Below are 21,402 nucleotides of genomic sequence, written 5' to 3'. Positions count from 1 at the left end.
CTTTGACCCAAGAAGAAAAGGTATTCACATGAGGTAAGTAAAAGGAAGATAACAAAAAATGAGTAAGGAGAAAGAAGAAGAATTCTTTAGTTGTTGCCGATGGCATCCGTGGACCCAAGAAAATACCCTACTTATCGAGTGAGAGAGATCTTCATCGCCTGAGCCCAGGGTTCCCATGTTAGCTCAAACTTCCAAGCGGTATCAAGCAAAATACTAAATTCTTGGAGCATTATCCAAGAAATTTTCAGTTTTGCTGCTTGAAGGGAAACTGAAGTTGATATCTACAATCAAGCAATGGTTATTTTAGCTCCTAGGAGGATATAAAAGATTAACCTATGCATGCTTTTGAGTACTTTGGCTATGGGCATGTTAAACAAAGCTATCTGTGGAGATTGGGGGATCACTGTGCCAGTGATTTTGCGTATCAAATTCAATATTTTATTCCAGAACCCATGGATGCTAGGACAGGTCCACCATATGTGGATCAGTGTCCAATAGCTCCCATCCTCGGAAGAAAAGAGGGTAAGAGGAAGGTTACATTTTTGCTATCCTTGTGGGGATTAGGTACCATCTGGTTATAACCTTCAGATTCGCTTCAATCAAGGAAACATTCATTATTTCCTGAAAGGAGCAAAAAAAACCCTATGGCAGACCTCTAGGTCCCAATCCTCAGATAGGTCCTTTTCCCATTCTAGCATTTAATAGAGTTTGCCAGGATCCTCAGCAAGTAACCTGTAAATGGTGGAGATTCCTCCCCTTTGCTCCAAAATCTGGGCACAGCACTGTTCTTAGACTGTGATCCTGATTTCAGAATTGTCTACCCATATATAGTGTGAAAAGTGCATCTGGGGCATTTCCAAGGTGCTCACACAAAAGTCCAAGGAAAGCGGGCTGGTGGATTTAAAGAAATTACCTATTCTGTACAGTCCTTTGTTTAGCCACCATTGGAAGGCTTTAATGTCCATTCTCGAAGGAGAAAGGGGATTTTGAAAAATGTGTGCTAAGGGGCAGAGACAGGAGATCAGTGAAGCATGTTCCCAAAGGCCGTCCCATAGGGCTATAGAGTGAGAAAGGGTAGGGGCTAGAATTGGGGGTCTACTTTTAGGAGGGCACTATAATAGAAAGTCAATAGTTTGGTGAGGGACTGCCTGTCTTTCCATATGGAGCCAGTTCGGTTGTGCCCCACGGGCATAAATAATCGAGAGCAGAGCCAGTTGTGCTGAATGGTAGTACCAGAGTAGATTTGGAAGACCTAATCCTCCTTTGCACTGGAGCTGAAACAAGACTCTTAGCTAAAAGGTGACCTTGTGTGCCCCAAACATATTGGATAATCTTAGCTTGAAAACCCCAAAAATGTGACAATTGGTATTGGGAGGGATCGGAAAAAGTAGAGCAATCGCGGTTATTTTCATTGTGTTGACCCTTCTCAACCAGGAGAGATCATATTGCAACCACTGATAGAGATCGGACTCTAGTTTTGTAAATATGGGAGGGAAAATAACCCTGTATAACTGGTCCACTCTAGGAGCCAACTGTACACCCAAGTATGAAATAGCAGAGTCACTTCACGTAAAGGAGAAATGATTTTTCAGACAATCAACTAGCGGGGTGGGAATAGTAATATTTAACCCTGATAATTTTGAAATATTTACAAAGGGGCCAGAAAGCTGTCTGAATTCATGAAACAAGCAAAAAATATTGGGAATACTGGTAAATATACCAAGACCCCACAACAGCAAGGCAGCCTGATAATGTTTGCTTCGGGCACTGGAGCCTTGTGTTCAGAGCTTACCTTTGTATGTGGTGCAACAAGTGAGTTAGCTGATGGGTGTTCTACAGATTCAGTGTTGTGGTTCATTCCTATTACACTCAGACTCTGAAGACCACTTTGAGGGTATGCCCACCGGGATGGGCGAAGCCTGGAGCCTAAATGGGACCAGGTACCTTTACATACGATTTCTGAAAACACGTGTGTTTGGGTTATTCACAAGACTCCTGACTATGCATTTCTGGCCCCCATTTTTTGCCACGACACAACCCTATTATTTGCTGTCTCACTGTCACATTCTTGTGCCCCTCCACCCCCTGGTTATATTCAAATGCCACAACCTGAACTGCCTAGTGAACTTTCATGTGTAGGATCTAAGGAGGACACTGACATTTTAACAGAGGCAGGGATGATTTTTCACCACCAGAATTTCATGGAATTGCTTCTTTAGCTTTTCACCACATGTTAGCTACTTTAGACTTATTGGCTGATTTAGTACAGTTTAGTCTCTAGATAAATACAACTAGAGCTGCTTATCCCTCACATACAGTGGGGATCAAAAGTTTGGGCACCCCAGCTAAAAATTTGTATTAATGTACATAAAGAAGCCAAGGAAAGATGGAAAAATCTCCAAAAGGCATCAAATTACAGATTAGACATTCTTATAATATGTCAACAAAAGTTAGATTTTATTTCCATCATTTACACTTTCAAAATAACAGAAAACAAAAAAATGGCGTCTGCAAAAGTTTGGGCACCCTGCAGCAAGTATCACAGCTTGTAAATGCTTTTTGTAGCCAGCCAAGAGTCTTTCAATTCTTGTTTGAGGTATCTTTGCCCATTCTTCCTTACAAAAGTCTTCCAGTTCTTTGAGATTTCTGGGCTGTCTGTCACGCACTGCTCTTTTAAGGTCTATCCATAGATTTTCAATTATGTTGAGGTCAGGAGATTGTGAAGGCCATGGCAAAACCTTCAGTTTACGCCTCTTGATGTAATCCCCTGTGGATTTCGAGGTGTGTTTAGGATCATTATCCATTTGTAGAAGCCATTCTCTCTTTAACTTCAGCTTTTTCACAGATGGCATCAAGTTACCATCCAAAATTTGCTGAAATTTTATTGAATCCATTTTTCCTTCTACTCGTGAGATGTTCCCTGTGCCACTGGCTGCAACACAACCCCAAAGCATGATTGATCCAACCCCATGCTTAACAGTTGGACAGAGGTTCTTTTCATTAAATTCTGTGCCCCTTCTTTTCCAAACGTACCTTTGCTCATTCCGGCCAAAAAGTTCAATTTTAACCTCATCGGTCCACAGAACTTGTTTCCAAAATGCATCAGGCTTGTCTATATGTTCATTTGCAAAGTTCAAACTATGATTTTTGTGGTGAGGACGTAGAATAGGTTTTCTTCTGATGACTCTTCCATGAAGACCATATTTGTACAAGTATCTCTTTATAGTGGGATAGTGTACCACAACTCCAGTGTCTGCCAGATCTTTCTGGAGGGATCGTGCAGTCAAACGTGGGTTTTGAATTGTTTTTCTCACAATCCTGCAAGCTATTCTGTCTGATATTTTTCCTGGTCTTCCAGATCTTGCTTTAACTTCCACTGTTCCTGATGACTGCCATTTCTTAATTACATTCCGAACAGAGGATATTGACATCTGAAAACGCTTTGCTATCTTCTTATAGCCTTTTCCAGCTTTGTGAGCGTCAACTATTTTCAGTTTCAGTTTTCTAGACAATTGCTTAGAAGAACCCATGGTGCTGATTGTTGGGGCAAGGTCAGATGAGTCTGGGCATTTAAAACCTTTGAGATTGACATCACCTGGTCTTCCCAGACGATGATTGAGAACAATCCATGACACTGGCAGGTCTCAGCTTGGCAAAGGGGGCAGTGCATGCTATAAATTCTGCAGGGTGCCCAAACTTTTGCAGACGCCATTTTTTGTTTTCTGTTATTTTGAAAGTGTAAATGATGGAAATAAAATCTAACTTTTGTTGACATATTATTAGAATGTCTAATCTGTAATTTGATGCCTTTTGGAGATTTTTCCATCTTTCCTTGCCTTCTTTATGCACATTAATACAAATTTTTAGCTGGGGTGCCCAAACTTTCGATCCCCACTGTATATGCCCAACATGGACCAGCAATGTACTGGTATGTCGCTGGACTTTGAGTGGTTATACCAGGATGATGCCTGTAGCTACAGCCATCATCCTGGTATTATTTTTTTCAGCTGGCGGCCGGCTTTCATGTAAAAGCAATTCTAGTGGCCAATTAGCTGCTGAATTGTTTTTACGAGCAGTGGGAAGAGACACACACACCCCCCGTTGCCTTCCACAGTTTTGGGCTCTCCGAGAATCCGAGAATGCAGCTGGCAGTTCCATAGTGGCCATAGAGCTTATCAGAGACCAGAATGGCTCCAGTCATCTCCAGTCTAAGAAATCGGAAGCTTCGAGCATTTCATCACTTCAGTTTTGCAGGATATAAACAGTGCCATTTGTAAATAGGGAAAGCATTTGATCCCACCGATCTTGGTGAGATCAGATGATGGGGCAGAGGAGATATCTAGAGTCTAATAGGCCCCAGATATCTAAAAAAAAGAAAACCTGTCAATGCCTATTGCAGTCAGAGGGGAAATTTACATTCCCCGTGATAGCAATAAAAGTGATTAAAAAAAAGGGACAGTGTAAAAATTGCAATTTTAAAGCATGTCATGTTTGGTATCTATATCTGTAACATCATCTTTTATATTTTATCAAACAATGGGGCAATATATTGTGTTTTTGTGCACTAAAATTCTAAAAAGTGTATTTTTCCCAAAAGATTTGCGTTTGAAAAATCGCTGCGCAAATACTGTGTGATGTAAAAAATTTCAACACCCACCGTTTTATTCTTTAGGGCCTCTGCTTTAAAAAAAAATATAATGTTTGGGAGTTAAAAGTAATTTTCTAGCAAAAAAAATGTTTTTTCATGTGAAAAAAAAGTGTCAGAAAAGGCTTGGTCTTCAAGAGTGGGCTATGTGTGGCATAAGCTTCTAATATTGGCCCTGAAATGCCAGGATAGTAGAAGCAACCCCTCCAAATTACCCCTTTTTGGAAAGTAGACACCCCAAGGTATTTGCTAAGAGGTATGGTGAGTATTTTGCAGATCTCATTTGTTGCCACATGTTTTTGGAAAACGAAGAAAGAAAACAAAAATGTATTTTTTCTTTTTTTTTTTTGTTTTTCAAAATGCTGTGACAAAAATGATATCTGTAAAATACTCACCATGCATCTTATCAAATTCCTTGTGGTGTCTACTTTCCAAAAAGGGGTAATTTGGGGGGAATTTGTACTATCCTGGCATTTTAGAGCCTCCGAAACTGTGATGGGTAGGGAAAAGATATGAGGAAATATGCTCTTTGAAAGCCTGGAGGTGGTCATTGGATTTTGGGGGCCTGTATGTACCTAGGCTGCCAAAAAGTCTATCCACATGTGGTATCCCCATACTTTGGAGAAGTAGAAGAATGTGTTTTGGGGTGTTATTCCACACATGCATAGATAAAAAAAATTGTCATTTTCAAAAATTTGTGGCAAAAAATAAAATGTTACATGGACTCAACATGCATCTCTGCAAAATCCTTGGGGTGTCTACTTTCCAAAAAAGGGTCATGGGGGGCGGATGTACTGCCCTGGTATTTTAGCACTTCAAGAAATGTGATAGGCAGTCAGAAAGTAAAAGCTATGTAAATTCCAACATATATACCTTAGTTTGTAGACACTATAACTTTCACACAGACCAATTAATCTACATGTATTGGGATTTTTTTTTTTACCAAAGACATTTAGCAAAATACATTTTAGACTAAATGTATAACTAACTTTGAGTTTATTGGATATATTTTATAACCAAAAGTGAAAAATATTGTTTATTTTTCAAACTTTTCTCTTTTTTTTTTGTTTATAGTGCAAAAAGTAAAAACTGCAGAGGTAAGGATATGCAAAACATACTTAAAATATATATGAATCCAAATCTCCTGCTAAATAAAAGACTAATTTTTTTTAAGGAATTTGTAATGTGATAGCATTCAGATGCAAAAAAATATTGGTTCCATGGGGAGAAAGGCAGGTAAAAGCTATGAAGTGGCTAAATAAAGTACACTTTATTGTTTGAGATTTGTTTTCAGCCCTCTTTATGTCTTTTATATTGTTTCTACACTGTCAAATTTATAGATGCAATTTAAAGCTCTTCTCATAATTTAGAACCACATGATTTGAATAGTGTATGATATGATTAGTACCAGTTGTGATGAGAGAATTTGCCCTTCTCTCCTTATTCAGCCTAATGATGCAAAGATGAAATATCTATTTTTGCAAGCTGTAAAAATACATTTAAAATCTATTGGAGTTACCTCCCAATAAAATCAATTTCTCCTAAGCATACTGCTTTACTAATGTAATGGCATTTATCATTTGCCTAGATGAAAGGCATACTGCAGAAACTACATCTGGTGTTCAGTAATGAAATACATTTCTCATGTTTGAGGTACTTTAACATTTAAGTTAAACAAAATGTTTTATCTTTTCTGATACATATTCATTTTAAAATATAAATATGTTTTTCATCACTCATTTAGTTATGTCTGAGCCTGACCTACCCTTTGTATTATACATACAGTATATCCAGCTAGCTTTGAAGTAACAATTTCACAATTGCTGGCACAACATTTAGACGTTGTCACAGTTAGAAGCATCTGGATCCGGTTATATGTTTTATTTGCAGTAGCGCTCATGATACTGCAGCATGTCTTGAAAGTTGTCATCTAGTACCCTCAAGGAACTGTGAATTTCAGAGACATTCATACCAATTGTGCAAACTGTGCAGCTCCACAGCCTTCTCAGACTTGAAGTAGACCTGCCTCCCTTTTATTAAAAACACAGCAGCATACAGCTATGAAATCACCTTATATTCATTAAGTAAACATTTTTTTACAAACAATTATTGGTTTTCCACTTCCTGCTTGAGTGAGGCAAAGGTGAAGTAACCCTGGCCTCATAGATGCATCCTGGGAAGTTCCTGTCACATAATCCAGGAGGCTGACCCACAGTTCTAGAAAGATTTCCAGATTGTAAAGGAAGATGGATTAATCTTTCCTTAGTAAAATGGTCACTATGAAAAGAGTGAGGAAGAAGAAAAAAATAAGGCAGGTATATATCACCGCTGTTTGTGTTGTGGCCCAGAGACTGCGGACATTGTACAGGAGATGACCAGAGACTGCAGACATTGTACAGGAGATGACCAGAGACTGCAGACATTGTACAGGAGATGACCAGAGACTGCAGACATTGTACAGGAGATGACCAGAGACTGCAGACATTGTACAGGAGATGACCAGAGACTGCAGACATTGTACAGGAGATGACCAGAGACTGCAGACATTGTACAGGAGATGACCAGAGACTGCAGACATTGTACAGGAGATGACCAGAGACTGCAGACATTGTACAGGAGATGACCAGAGACTGCAGACATAGTACAGGAGATGACCAGAGACTGTGGACATAGTAGAGGAGATGGCCAGAGAGTGCAGACCTTTGGGGAGGGGGGTGGGTACCCAAATTTGACAGGTACCTGCTCCCACTTCCGTGGAGTTGTCCTCCCCCCCTCCCTCCCTGTAGTCTTGTGGGATACGTGACAGGTCCCACAAGACTACGGGGTCAATCACAAAGTGCAGCACTTCTTGCACATGCACAGCGGGCACCCGGATGTGAAGCCGCAAGCTGCCACAGCCGGGTGCCCACACTGAAGATGCCGGCGCCAGGGAGAGAAGACAGCCGATGGAAGCAGGACACCACTGGACTGAGGAACGGGTTCTTCTGCATAGTAGAGCTGAGCTGCCAACCTGTATTTTAACACAGTGGCGGCAGGAAAACCAGGCTGGCCGCTCCATAGGACGCACAGACATTTCCCCCCATTTTTTGGGGGGAAAAAAGTGCGTCTTATGGAGTGAAAAATACGGTAGTTCCCCCCCACTATCCGAGTATCTGCTGCAGTCCTGCTAAAAGTCACTGATCGCCGCCATTACTAGTAGGGAAAAAAAAACATCTATACCACCATTTGTAAATACTATAAATTTCACATTAATTTACGCGTATTGGGATTTTTTTTTTAGCAAAGACACGTGGCAGAATACATTTTGGCCTAAATTTATGCCGAAATTAGATTTTTTAATTTTTTTACTGGACATGTTTAATAGCAAAAAGTCCAAAATATTGTTTTTTTTTCTCAAAATTGTCAGTCTTTTTTTGCTTATAGCGCAAAAAATAAAAAACTCACAGGTGATCAAATACCACCGAAAGAAAGCTCAATTTATGGGAAAAAAGGACTTAAATTTCATTTGAGTACAGTGTTGCAGGACTGCGCAATTGTCAGTTAGAGTATGGCAGCGCCGTAACACAAAAAATTGCCTGGTCATGAAGTGGGGTAAATCCTCAGGAGGGCAAGTGGTTAAGGGCCTCTGTTTTGGAAATGTTTATTTTAAAAAAATGTTTGAACTCGTGGTAAAGAGAGGGCAAACTGGTGTGAGGTTGTTGAATGTATAAAAGGAAGTCATCAGCATAAAGGGAGACGTAGATGACTGACTTTTATGCATTGGGACAGGGACCTAGGGATGCTGAAAATAAAAGTATTTTGTCTTATGGCTTGGGCCAAATGTTCAATGACAAGAACAAAAAGAGAAGAATAGAGAGCCATAACTTTGTTCATATAAATAGGTCCCAGATCAATTTGTTCTAGAGAGAGCCATAAAAAAAGGCCAACTAACCCTATCAAAGGTCTTTTCGACATCAAACAATAGGATGCAGGACTGAAGGCTACATTTCCGGATATGATCTTTGAGATTTAGGGTCTTAGTCATGTTGTCCCTGGCCTCGTGACCAGGAACAAATCCAACCTGCTAATTATGGATAATGTTGGCTAGGAAAGCGACAGCCTAGATGCCAAAATCTTTGAGTAGATTTTCAGGTCTACATTCAATAATGAAATAGGCCTGTAACTACCACAGCTAGAGGGGTCCTTCCCAGGTTTAAGAATGAGAGCTATGTTGGCTGAAAGAAGTTGTGAGGATGGAGAATACACATCATCTATGGATTTAAAAGTCTGGGACATGATAGGGGCAAGAAGGTCAGCAAATTTTTTATAGAATCGGGGCAAGAATCCATTGGGTCACCTCCCCCTTCCTTTAGATTGTAAGCTCCACGAGCAGGCCCTCCTATTCCTTCTGTACTGAAATGTATTGTAATTGTACTGTCTCCTTTATATTGTAAAGCACTGTGCAAACTGTTGGCGCTATATAAATCCTGTATAATAATAATATTTGGGTCCTGGACATTTACCGATTTTCAGAGATTTGATATTAGAGAGGAACTCTGGAATAGACAGGGGAGCATCTAAGTCTGTCGCCTGCTCTGAGTCAGCAGTCGACAGCGCCATTCCCTGAATATAGGAAGACAAAAGATCAGATTCAGTAGTGGAGGGTAAATTTTTTCGGGGGGAGAGATTATATAGGGAAGAGTTATTGGCTGAATGCTTCAGATATGGCAGATGTGGTATGTAGCTTAAAATTTGAATTTGAAAGGTCTGGGGTGTAAGACCCTGGACAAGAGTTTATTGCATTTATTAGCAAGGGCATAGTAGGTTTTATGGGCACTATCTTTAGCTGCTAGGGAGTGTTGTTTGATAAGACAAAGAAGTTTGTGATGGGTGTTGGAAAGTTCAAGAAGAATAGTGGCGTCTAAGTCCCTTTTATGGAGAGCTTCCAGGTGAGAAATGGTAGAAAGTAGTGAAGAAATATCCTGTGCACATTGTTTCTTGAGGCACATCCCATGTTTATAAACACTCCCCAAATAGTACACTTTAAAGTCTCCCACTTGATCAAGGAATGAGTGAATGAGTGTCCGCTTGAGCTTGAGTGAGTACAAAGGTTCGGATTGTTTGGGTAATGTTGGCCATGCAGACTGAGTCAAGTAGGAGGTTATTGTTAAGGTGCCAAGTCGCAGAACCTCAAATAGAAGTCAGTCGTCCTGGTGTAAGTGACACGGGGGCAGTGATCAGACCATAGCCTCAGGCCTATATGGGCAGAGGGGGAGGAATTGAGCAAGGTCTGAGAAATAGGAAAATAGTCAACCCTACTGTAAGTGTTGTGAGACTGGGAGTAATAGCTGTAGTCCCTCTTGGAGGGCTGCAAGACACGCCACAGATAAAAAAGGTGCAGCTTATGAAAGGGAGTCTTATACTTTTGCAGCGAGGAACAAGACATGGAAAACGCAGGGACCAAAACCAAGTTCAAATCTCCACCAAGCACAAGATTGTGAATGCCAAAGATCTTGAGTTTCATGGTGACAGTAGTGAAGAATCACACTTAATCCTGGTTAGGGAGATAAACATTAGCAAGAGTATAAACAACATCGAGTTTAATTTTAAGGAAGATGAAATGTCCTGGATCATCTATAAGAAAGTCAACAATCTCAGGGGTGAAGGACTTGTGCAAAGCCACTGACATAGCCTTAGATTTCTATGCAGGATTAGTGCTATTGGTGGTACCAAATAGGATAATGTTTATAATTAATTTGTGAGACAGAACCAGTGCGAAAGTACATTTACTGCAAAAACAAAATCTTAGTCTTACACTTATGGAAGTGATACAAAATTTGTCATCTCTTCTCAGTACAATTAAGCCTTCTACAGTTTAGAGAAGAGAAAGACCAGTGACCGTTGGCCATGGGAAAAAAAAGTAGAAATAAAAAGGATGCTGTGGCGGGGGCTCCAGACCTACCTAGAAGAGAGATAAAGGAAAAAGAAGAAGAGAAGGAGAGAGAGAAGTAAACAGCTCAGAAAGGAGGAGTAGCTGGCACTCTTTTCTAGATAAGGGACCTAGAGTGTTACAGAGACCCAAAAAAATTTAGTATTACAGGATATCATAAACAATATGGTAAACTAAACCAAAAAAATGCAATGTATAAACTAAACATGCAGGCCTAGAGAGGAGGGTAGAAGCACATAGGGCAGCCCGTTCACCCAGGCCAGGTAAAAAGAGTATGAAGAACAAGGTGCTGGGGGGAGGGGGTGATGAGGAAAAGGGGGGGGGGATAGGGAGGTAATGGGGGATGGGAATTTGGAAGGGGAGGGTGGTATAAATGCTAACATAGGCACTCAAACCAGATCTGACATGGCAAAGGACAGAAAGCAAGTAGGCCATGTGTGAGGGGTGGTAGGAGCACTAATGCATGAAAACAAATAGAAGAAACACCTCAAACTGTAATAAGCCTCAGCAGAGCCAAAAAGCCTACCTCAGTAAAAAGTCCAATAGACAGGTGAGGTAGAATGTATACTGTTTAACCCAATTGAGGGATCACAGGTGAAAAGAAGGTGCACCAAAAAGTCTGGCAGATCCCCTAGGGTACGGAAGATAGCAGTTTTGCTGATGTGTCACTTTCAGCTGAAAAAGAAAGCCCCATGAATACTTGATGTTCTTGGTGAGAAGAGCTGCGGTGACAGATTTGAACGCATTGCACATGGTCAGAGTAATATGGTACAGATCAGGTAACAGCATTACAGGAATATCGTTACACAAGATTGTGTCCTGTTGTCTAGCCACTTGAAGGATCTCAGCTTTACCCTTGTAGAAATGAATCCTACAGATAACGTCTCTAGGAAATGCTGTGTCTGGACTCCTGGGACCCAGAGCCCTTTGAATGCACTCTATCTCAATGGGAGAATCCTTACGTTTTTGAAGGAGTTGAGTAAAAATGACAAAAGCTGCAGATGGTAAATCTTTTGTTTCAACGGCTTGCGGTAAACCGCAAATCTGGATGTTAGTGTATCTATTGCAGTTCTCCATGTCATCTTGTTGATAGAGCAGTTGGTGACTGAGGACTGCATGATCATTCAGAATGATCTCATGGGAGTTCAGGGCTCTGGCATGTTTTTCAGAGAATTTCTCCAAGTCCTCCAGCCTGGTGCCTATATATTTCTTAAAGGATAAGTTTACCTTTTGAATAAAAATAAATGCACATTTTTTGCAGGTAAAAAATGTTAACTTATTATTTTTGTCCAAAGGAGCCTGGAAAGCATTGCACCAGAGATCAGTAGATCACTGATGCCATGCAGATCTCCTACAGACCTTTCAGAATATCTGCTAGCCGCATAGGATGTACGGCCAAGCAGATATTCTGACAGGAAGCTTCAATGAACTACCACAGTGTTCTACAGCGCCGTGGTAGCTCATTGAAAACTACAAGCCGGCAGCTGCTAAGACTGCTGGGACTTGTAGGCACTCATTCACAGAACTCTGTGAAGCTACTCCCCTTACTCTGTCAGAGGGAGGGGGGGCGTTGGACGCTGCTGCGGCTATGGGATCATGTTACATGTTCCACCTTAAAAACGGGTGGCACATATAATATGTTCCAAAGGTGACCTTATCCATTAAGGTCAGCAATCTCCTGCTTGTAACTGTGTTCCATTTTAGTGACCAGTAAATCAAAGTCCTGCTTAATAGGTAGGGATTTAAGATAGGATTGAACAATTACAGCCTTCTCTGGAGCAGACAGAGGACTGAGAGGGACCTCTAATTGAGAATAGGGAAAGGAGAGTGGTGTGGGGAGCGCACCTGTAGAGCTGAGAGCTGAGGCTAATCTTGCAGGAGATGGAGGAGTCAGCACCATTTTGGATGAGTGCTGGTGGCAGGAGGCAGAGATTGTAAAGATGTTGTTGATGGGAGTGGAGCTGTTACCCTTCTTGCCTTCCCTGGTGCCCGGTTTCCCCATCGGTGGTGTCTGCTTTGAAAACCGAGGCTTCAGAGACCCATTGTAGCCGCTGAAGGACTGGGTGAATGGGAGCCTGTATTTTAAGTTGTGTTGAAAGAGGTGAGCCATTTATTTAAAGAGGTGAAGAACACTGGGAGCTTTGACACTTTTATGCAAAGATATTTATATATATATATATATATATACACACACACATGCACAATCATGGCCAACAATATTGGCACCCCTGCATTTCTGTCAGATAATGCACTACTCTGCCCAGAAATTCTCATGTTCATTTCTTTTGTTTGTATTGGTATGACACAAAAACGTGGAAAAACAAAAAGTTAAACCTGACACATTCCATGCAAAACCCCACAAATGGACTGGACAAAATTATTGGCACCTTCAATTTAATATTTGGTAGCACACCCTTTGGGAAAAATAGCTGAAAGATTTATGCAGGCCATAGATGGGTCGAAAATCAGCCGATTTTTCGGCCGAAAATAAAATCGGCCGATTTTCGGATCGTTAGTGGGCTATTTGTTTGTCCGTTTTTCGGTATTTTGGCAGATTTTTTTTATCGGTAAAGTTGGAAAAAAATCGGCCGATTTTGCCAATCGGCCGATTTTCGTGACAATGATGGGCAAATCGGCCGATTTTTTACCGATAAAAAATCTGCGCATGAGCAGTGACCTGCAAGAGGAAGAGAAAAAGAAGGAGAAGAGGAAGAGGAAGAAGAGGAAGAGGAAGAGGAAGAAGAGGAAGAGGAAGAAGAAGAAGAGGATGAAGAAGAAGAAGAGGATGAAGAAGAAGAAGAGGATGAAGAAGAAGAAGAGGATGAAGAAGAAGAAGAAGAGGATGATGATTAAGAAGAAGAAGAAGATGATGGTGAAGAAGAGGATGATGAAGAAGAGGATGATGATGATGAAGAGGAAGCAGAAGATGAGGATGATGATGAAGAAGAAGAAGATGAGGATGATGATGAAGAAGAAGAGGATGAAGATGAAGAAGAGGATGATGATGAAGAAGAAGAGGATGAAGAAGAAGAGGATGATGATGATGAAGAAGAAGGATGAAAAATAAGAGGAATTCCAGTACGGCAAAAAGTGTCCCTGCAGAGAGCTCCGCTATTTCTTTGACAGTTCCTTGACATTTACAGTGGTTGCAACATTGTATCTATTTGTTTAATAAAAACATCTGTATCCTAAATGGATACAAATAGATACATTGTTGCAACCGCTGTAAATGTCAAAGAACTGTCAAAGAAATAGCAGAGCTCTCTGCAGGGACACTTTTTGCCGGCCGTAGACTGGATGAAAATCGGCCGATTTTTTTTTTTTACCATTGCTGGTAACGCCGGCCGCTTGAACGACCGATTTTTCGTTTTTTAAAAGAAAAATCGGCCATTTTTCTCCCCGTCTATGGCCTGCATTACACCTCTCTACTGGAATTTTTTTCCAAGTCTCTCAGATCAGATTCCGCACTTTGAAACCATTTCTGGGTGTTTTTTGACATGTGCTTTGGGTCATTGTCCTGCTGTAAGACCTGTTACCTATGATGAAGACCCACCTTTCTGACACTGACTACATTGCACCCCCTATTTCTTTGCTAGGCTTTAGATTTCATAATGCCATGCACACAGTCAAGACATCCAGTGCTTAAAGCAGCAAAACAACCCCAAAACATCAGTAAACCTCCACCATATTTGACTATAGGGACTGTATTCTTTTCTTTAAAGGCCTCATTTCTTTTTCTGAAAACAGTAGAATGATGGGCTTTACCAAAAAGCTGTAATTTTGTTTCATCTGTCCACAGCCCATTCTCCCAAAAGGATTTTGGCTTCCTCAGGTAAGTTTTGGCAAACTCCAATCTGGCTTTTTTATGTTTCTGTGTCATCAGTGAGGTCCTCCTGAGTACTTCCTTAGCATTCCTTTTCATTTCAGATGGCAACATATAGTGCAAGCTGACAGAGTTGTACCCTGTGCTCGAGGGTTAGCTTGAATTTGTCTGGAAATCGATCGAGGTTCTTTAACCACCATTCGAACAATCCTTTGTTGCAATCTTTGATCGATTTTTCTCTTTAGGCCACATCCAGGGAGATTAGCTATAGTGCCATAGGCTGTAAACGTCTTGACAATGTTGCACACAGTAGACACAGGAAGATCTCTGGAGATGGACTTGTAACCTTGAGATTGTTCATGCTTTTCCACAATTTTTGTTCTCAAATCCTCTTCTCATGCTCCATGTGGCACACAGAGACACAAAACAGAAAGGCTGAGTCAAGTTTTCACCATTTGAACTGGTTGCCAGTGTGATTTCTATATTGTCAGCACCTGCTAATTGATACAGGTGAGTTTAATTACAAATTACAGGAGCATCACAAACTTGGAATGCAATTATTTCTTACAATTTTGAGAAGGTGCCAATAATTTTGTTCAGTTCATTTATAGGGTTTTGCGTGGAATGTGTCAGATTTGGCTTTTTGTTTCTCCACTTTTTTGTGCCATACCAATATAAACAAAAGAAATAAACATGAGAATGCCTAAACATTTGTAATTGCAACAATTTTCTGGGTGTCTGGGTGAAGTGATGCATTATCTAACAGAAATACAGGGGTGCCAATATTTTTCACCATGACTGTAACTTCTTGTGTAAGTGGTCAGCAAAAGAACAAAGGGTTTGCACCTTTGCTCAGTGCAGGACTAGGGAGCAGATGTTCTGAATGGAGAAAACTGCTTTTGCAGCCTTGGCCAGGTTTTCGTTGTTTTGGATGGGGCTCCCTTGTTTGGAGATTCCATAGTGCCTTGGGTGGAATGGAATCTCCAACCCAGTGTCCGGGTTTATTTGGAGGAACAGCAGGATGTGTACCCAGGTGCACACAGCCCTTATAATGGAGGTTTAGGAATACCTTGGGGCTCCACCCAAGAGAGACAGAAGGTCTCCTGCAGGAGTCAGAGAGGCTGCATGTGGCAGCAGGAGTATGATTGTCTGCAAGAGACGGTTAATGGCCTGAGGACTATGCCAGGGGAGCTGTGTGTGTCTGAGAAGCTCTAAGCTGTGTGCCTGGAAGAGCTAGTGGTCAGAGGGACCAATATCTATAGCAGTAGTGCTGCTAATGAGTAGTCAGGGAGGCTAGCATTCTTATTTGGATTGTGTATATTTTGCTGGAGAAGAACCCCTGCGTGGGAAACATTGTGTTTTGGACTTTCCTTTTTTTTCCTTTTATTAAAAGTGTTCTACCAAGCCCTGAAAAATAGTTCCTGATTGTCATGAACTCACTTGCAAACGCGTCTACCACTGAGCTAAACATCACCAAATATTACTATATATATATATATATATATATATATATATATATATATATATATATATATATATATATATATACACAGTTGTGTTCAAAATAATAGCAGTGTGTTGAAAAAAGTGAATAAAGCTCAAAATCCTTCTAATAGCTTTTATTTCCATACACACAAATGCATTGGGAACACTACACATTCTATTCCAAATCAAAACATGAAGAAAAATATAGCAAATTTGTGTTGTTCCTCTAAAAAAATTGAAGAAATGTGAATATTAGAATGTTAAAAAAATAGCAGTGTTTGTATTCTTCTTTACAAACTCAAACATTCACTATATAAACTGAAAAATGTTTGAAGATTTTGCTTTTCTTTGAATCACTTAACCACTTGAGCTCCTGAGGATTTACCCTCCTTAATGACCTGGCCTCTTTTTACTACTCGGTGCTGCACTAATTCAACTGATAACTGTGCGGTCATGCAATGCTGCACCTAAACAAAATTTACGTCCTTTTTTTCACACAAATAGAGCTTTCTTTTGATGGTATTTGATCACCTGTGCGCTTTTTATTTTTCACGCTATAAACAAAAAAAGACCAAATATTTTGAAAAAAAACTATATTTTTTACTTTTAGCTATAAATAATATATAGTAAACTCAATGTTAGTTATAAATTTAGGCCAAAATGTATTCTGCTACATGTTTTTGGTAACAAAAATCCCAATAAGTGTATATTGATTGCTTTGTGTGAAAGTTATAGCATCTACAAACTATGGTATAGATGCTGCAATTTACGTCATTTTTTTGCTATACAGCACTGCTCTAGTTTAACGGATAATTGTGCAGTCATGCAATACGGTACATACATGAAATTTATGTCCTTTTTTTAACACAAATACAGCATTCTTTTGGTGGTATTTGATCACCTGTGCACTTTTTATTTTTGGCGCTATAAGCACAAAAATTTTGAAGGAAAAATTTTTTTTTTAAAAAAAAAACAATATTTTCTCATTTTGGTCATAAAAAATATCTAAAAAAACTAAAATTTCATCATAAATTTAGGCCAAAATGTATTCTGCTACATGTTTTTGATTAAAAAACTCCCAATAAGTGTATATTGATTGCTTTTTGTGCAAGTTATAGCGTCTACAAACTATAGTATAGATAATGGAATTTACATAGCTTTTACTTTCTGACTGCCCATCACATTTCTTGAGGTGCTAAAATAACAGCATAGTACAAACACCCTCAAATGACCCCTTTTCGGAAATTAGACACCCTAAGCTATCTGCTGAAAGGCATATTGAGTCCATGGAAGATTTATTTTTTTTCCACAAGTTTCTGGAAAATGACAAAAACTTTTTTTTTTTTTTACACGAAGTTGTCATTTAAATTATTTATTTCTCGCACAAGCCATGGGTATATGTGGAATTACACCCCAAAATACATTCTGCTACTTCTACTGAGTATGGGGATACCACATGTGTGAGACTTTTTGGGAGCCTAGCCACATACAGGAGCCTGAAATCCAATGACCACTTTGAAAGCCTGAAGGTGCGCAACTTCCTCATTACACTTCCTCACTACCTATCACCGTTTCGAAGGCCCTGACATGCCAGGATAGCCCCAAACCCCCCCAAATGACCCCTTTCTGGAAAGTAGACACCCCAAGGAATTTAAAAAGAGGCATGGTGAGTATTTTGCAGATCTCATTTTTTCCCACAAGGTTTTGAATTATACAAAAAATTTAAATAAATATGTTTTAGTTTTTTTTCTTCATTTTCCAAAAACTTATGGCAACAAATAAGATCTGCAAAATACTTACCGTGCTTTTTATCAAGTTCCTTGGGGCGTCTACTTTCCAAAAAGGGGTAATTTGGGGGGGGGTTAGGTGCTATCCTGGCATTTCAGGGCCTCCAAAACTGTGATAGGTAGTCTGGAAGTGTAATGCAGAAATAAAGTCCTAAAGTGCCAAAAAGTCTCTCACATGTGGTACCCCCATACTCGGGAGAAGTAGCTAAATGTATTTTGGGGAGTAATTCCACATATAACCATGGCATGTGTGAGCAGTAAATCATTTAAGTGACAATTTTGTGTAAAAAAAAAAATATATATTTTTGTCATTTTCCAAAAACTTGTGGTAAAAAAATAAATTTGTCTATTGATTCAACATTCCTCTCGGCAAATAGTTTGGGGTGACTACTTTCCAAAAAGGGGTCATTTTGGGGGGTGGGGGCGTTTTATGCCCAGCATTAGAAGTTTATGCCACACATCATTCACTCTTCTAACCACCTGAAGACCAAACCTTTTTGTTCACATGAAAAAAATCAGTATTTTTTGCTAGAAAATTAATTTAAACCCCAAACATTATATATTTTTTTAAAGCAGACACCCAATGAATAAAATGGTGGGTACTACAATTTTTTATGGCACATAGTACTCGCGCAGCGATTTTTCAAAAACAATTTTTTTTAAAACAAAATACACTTTTTTTACTTTTAATGCACAAAAACACAATATATTGGCCAATTGTTTGGTAAAATATAAAAGATAATGGTATGCTGAGTAAATAGATACCAAACATGACATGCTTTAAAACTGCGCATGCCCCGTGCAATGGCGACAAACTGCAAACATTTTTAATATCCATAGGCAGCGCTTTTACAGCCACCATTTTAGATTTACAGAGGAGGTCTAGTGTTAGAATTACTGCCCTTGATCTGACGTTCATGGCAATACCTCACATGTATGGTGCAACCGCTGTTTACATAACGGCACAGGGTCAAGGCTTGTGCACACAGGTGTGCGCGCATTGGAGGGGCAATTGTTTTTTGTTTTGTTTTTTCTAGGTATTTTGATTTTTTTTTTTATTATTTTTACATTGTGCCTTTCATTTTTTTTTTATCACTTTTAATGCTATAACAGGGAATGCAAATAACTTCAATGGGCATTGTCATATTCTTTTTTGAGAAATCTGGGGTATATCAGACTCTAGATATCTCCTCTGCCCTTACATTATCTAATCAAACCAAAATCGGTGTGATCAGATGCTTTCCCAATGTACAAATGGCGCTGTTTATATCCTGCGAAACTGAAGTGATGAAATTCCGAATTCTTAAACTATAGAGATGATTGGCACCATTCTGGTCTCCAATCAGCTCTATGGTCAGCTGGCAGAAACACTGGCTGCATTCTCAGGTTCCCCTGATGGCACGGGACTGCCCGAGAAGGCCGTGGAAGGCAGCGGGGGAGGGTGGACATTATCTCCCACTGCTTGTAAAAGCAAGCTTGCAGCTAATTAGCCACTAGGATTGCTTTTACATGAAAGCCGATCACCGGCTGAAAAAACCGATACCAGGATGATGCCTGCAGCTGTAGGCATCATCCTGGTATAACCATTCAAATCCAGTGATGTACCAGTACATCGCTGGTCCTTGTTGGTTATTGTTAAGCCGCCTGGCAGAGTCTCTAGCAGCCCACCGCACGGACGCTCTCAGGGCGCGGGGTCTAAGTCCCAGCCTGCTGTTCACCAGGGCCCCTGATGGTGGGGATGGACTTGGTGCAGACTGAAACCAGGTCGCGACCCCCGAGTGCGTCCTGCGGTGGTAGAGAATACTGACAGGGGAGTGCAGGAACGGAATCTACTTTGGAAGAGGCAGACAGATACACTGGTCTGATCCAAACTGGATGGATGGACGGATGGTCGGGTACGGTATGCGTGGTCAGACAGGCCGGGTCGGTATTATGCGGGCAGCGAGGTACAGAGGAGCGAGCTAAGAATGGTCAGGTCACAAGCCAGGTTCAGCAGGATGCGGGCAAATACAGTACCAGGGATCAGACAGAAGAGTAGTCAGGCAAGCCAGGGGTTAAACAGGAGAGAGCAGGATCAGGAACAAGCAGAGGTCGGCAACGGAGTATACAGCAACACAGGAACAGGACACAGGATACAAGACCAAACGGCAACTAACATACCTGTTCCTACGTTTAAATAGCCCGCCTCCCGCTGTCATTGGTGCCAGGCGCGCGTCCGTGATCCCGAGTGCACATGCGCGAACCCCGCCGCTGCCATGCGCGGCCAGGTCCTACCGCCCGCCGGGTAGAGAGAGTTGGTGTTCTGCGCATGCGCCGCCCGACGCGATGCCGCAGAACACCTGGATCCTGACATTGCCCCCCCCCCTACGGGCAGCCGCCGGATGCCCAACAGTTCTCTCTTGCGTGGGTGGTTGTCAAAAAAATCCCGAATCAATCTAGAGGCATGAATGTTCTGGGAGGGTTCCCATGAGTTCTCCTCTGGACCATACCCTTTCCACTTAATGAGAAACTGGGTCTGACCTCCCCTCTTCCTACAGTCTAGAATTGTCTCAATTTCGAATTCCTCCTCCCCATCAACGTTTATGGCGTCAGGAGGCCTAGATCTCCGGTTCGGGAATGGGTCCGGTGCCGCGGGTTTCAACAGAGATACATGAAATACCGGGTGAATTCTAAAGGATTCCGGGAGTACGAGCTCGTACGCCACTTCGTTAACCTTCCTCTTTACCTGAAATGGGCCCATAAATCTTGGTCCCAATTTCCGTGATGGGCATGTCATCTTAAGGTTTGTTGTGGCCAACCAGACCTGGTCCCCTGGGTGTAACATAAGCTCCCCTCTTCTCTTTTTGTCAAAGGCTTTCTTACTGCCCTCCTGGGCCTTCAGGATCGCCTCTTGTAAGACCCTATTGTTTGCAGAAAGGAAGTGCAACATGTCCTGTGTAGCTGGCACCGAACTCTCAGGAATTGTGTCAGGTAAAAAGGTCGGGTGGAAGCCGTAATTGGCAAAAAATGGGGATTGCTGAGTAGTCGAGTGGCTTGCATTGTTGTAAGCAAATTCGGCCAGTGGTAAAAGAGTTAGCCAATCGTCCTGAAGAAATGATGTATAACATCGGAGATATTGTTCCAAGGTCTGGTTCGTACGTTCGGTCTGTCCATTGGTCTGTGGATGATATGCCGAGGAGAGAGATAACTTGATTTCCAAGGTCTCGCATAGTGCCTTCCAAAATTTGGAGGTGAACTGGGCACCCCTATCCGAAACTATATCCTTAGGAATTCCATGGAGTCTCACCACCTCTCTCACAAAAATTTGCGCTGTCTCCGCAGCGGATGGTGTGTCTTTGAGAGGCACGAAGTGGGCCATCTTGGATAGGCAGTCCACAATCACGAAAATGGCGGTATGGTCTTGAGATGGAGGAAGTTCCACAATGAAGTCCATTGAAATCATTTCCCACGGTCTGTTAGGTATGGGTAAGGGTCGCAGGAGCCCCCAAGCCTTGTTCCTGGAAGGCTTATTCCTTTGACAGACCGCGCAGGTCTTTACGTAAGCCTCGCAATCTTTGGACATGCTGGGCCACCAGAACATACGTTGTAGAAGTTCCAACGTCTTCCGGGTCCCGAAGTGCCCAGCCAGGGGATGGTCATGGCAATGACCCAAGACCGTGGTGCGAGATTCGTCAGGTACCAGGATTCGTCCTTCTTTCCACCATAATCCGTCTCTATTCTGTAGCGGCACCCC

The 21,402-nt window shown here is 41.3% G+C and overlaps 1 protein-coding gene across 2 annotated transcripts in view; it reads left to right on the top strand.

Annotated features, from left to right (window-relative positions):
- The window catches only part of CPPED1 (calcineurin like phosphoesterase domain containing 1), a 600,817-nt gene that overhangs the window by 562,850 nt on the left and 16,565 nt on the right, over positions 1–21,402 (top strand). Inside the window, exon 4 of one of the 2 annotated variants that reach the window (XM_089669417.1) lies at positions 5,720–5,742. The exons of the other annotated variant lie outside the window; for it this stretch is intronic. Within the exon in view, the coding sequence (XP_089525543.1) occupies positions 5,720–5,742 (23 nt within the window). The remainder of the gene's footprint in view (positions 1–5,719; positions 5,743–21,402) is intronic. 2 annotated transcript variants of the gene reach the window in all.

This window comes from Staurois parvus, unplaced genomic scaffold (assembly GCF_062004578.1).
Source record: "Staurois parvus isolate SC_StPar_1 unplaced genomic scaffold, SC_StPar_1.0 ptg000075l, whole genome shotgun sequence".
In the NCBI taxonomy this organism is placed as follows: Eukaryota; Metazoa; Chordata; class Amphibia; order Anura; family Ranidae; genus Staurois; species Staurois parvus.
Note: the sequence above shows the minus strand (reverse complement) of the source record. Positions and strands in the feature narration are given on the sequence as shown.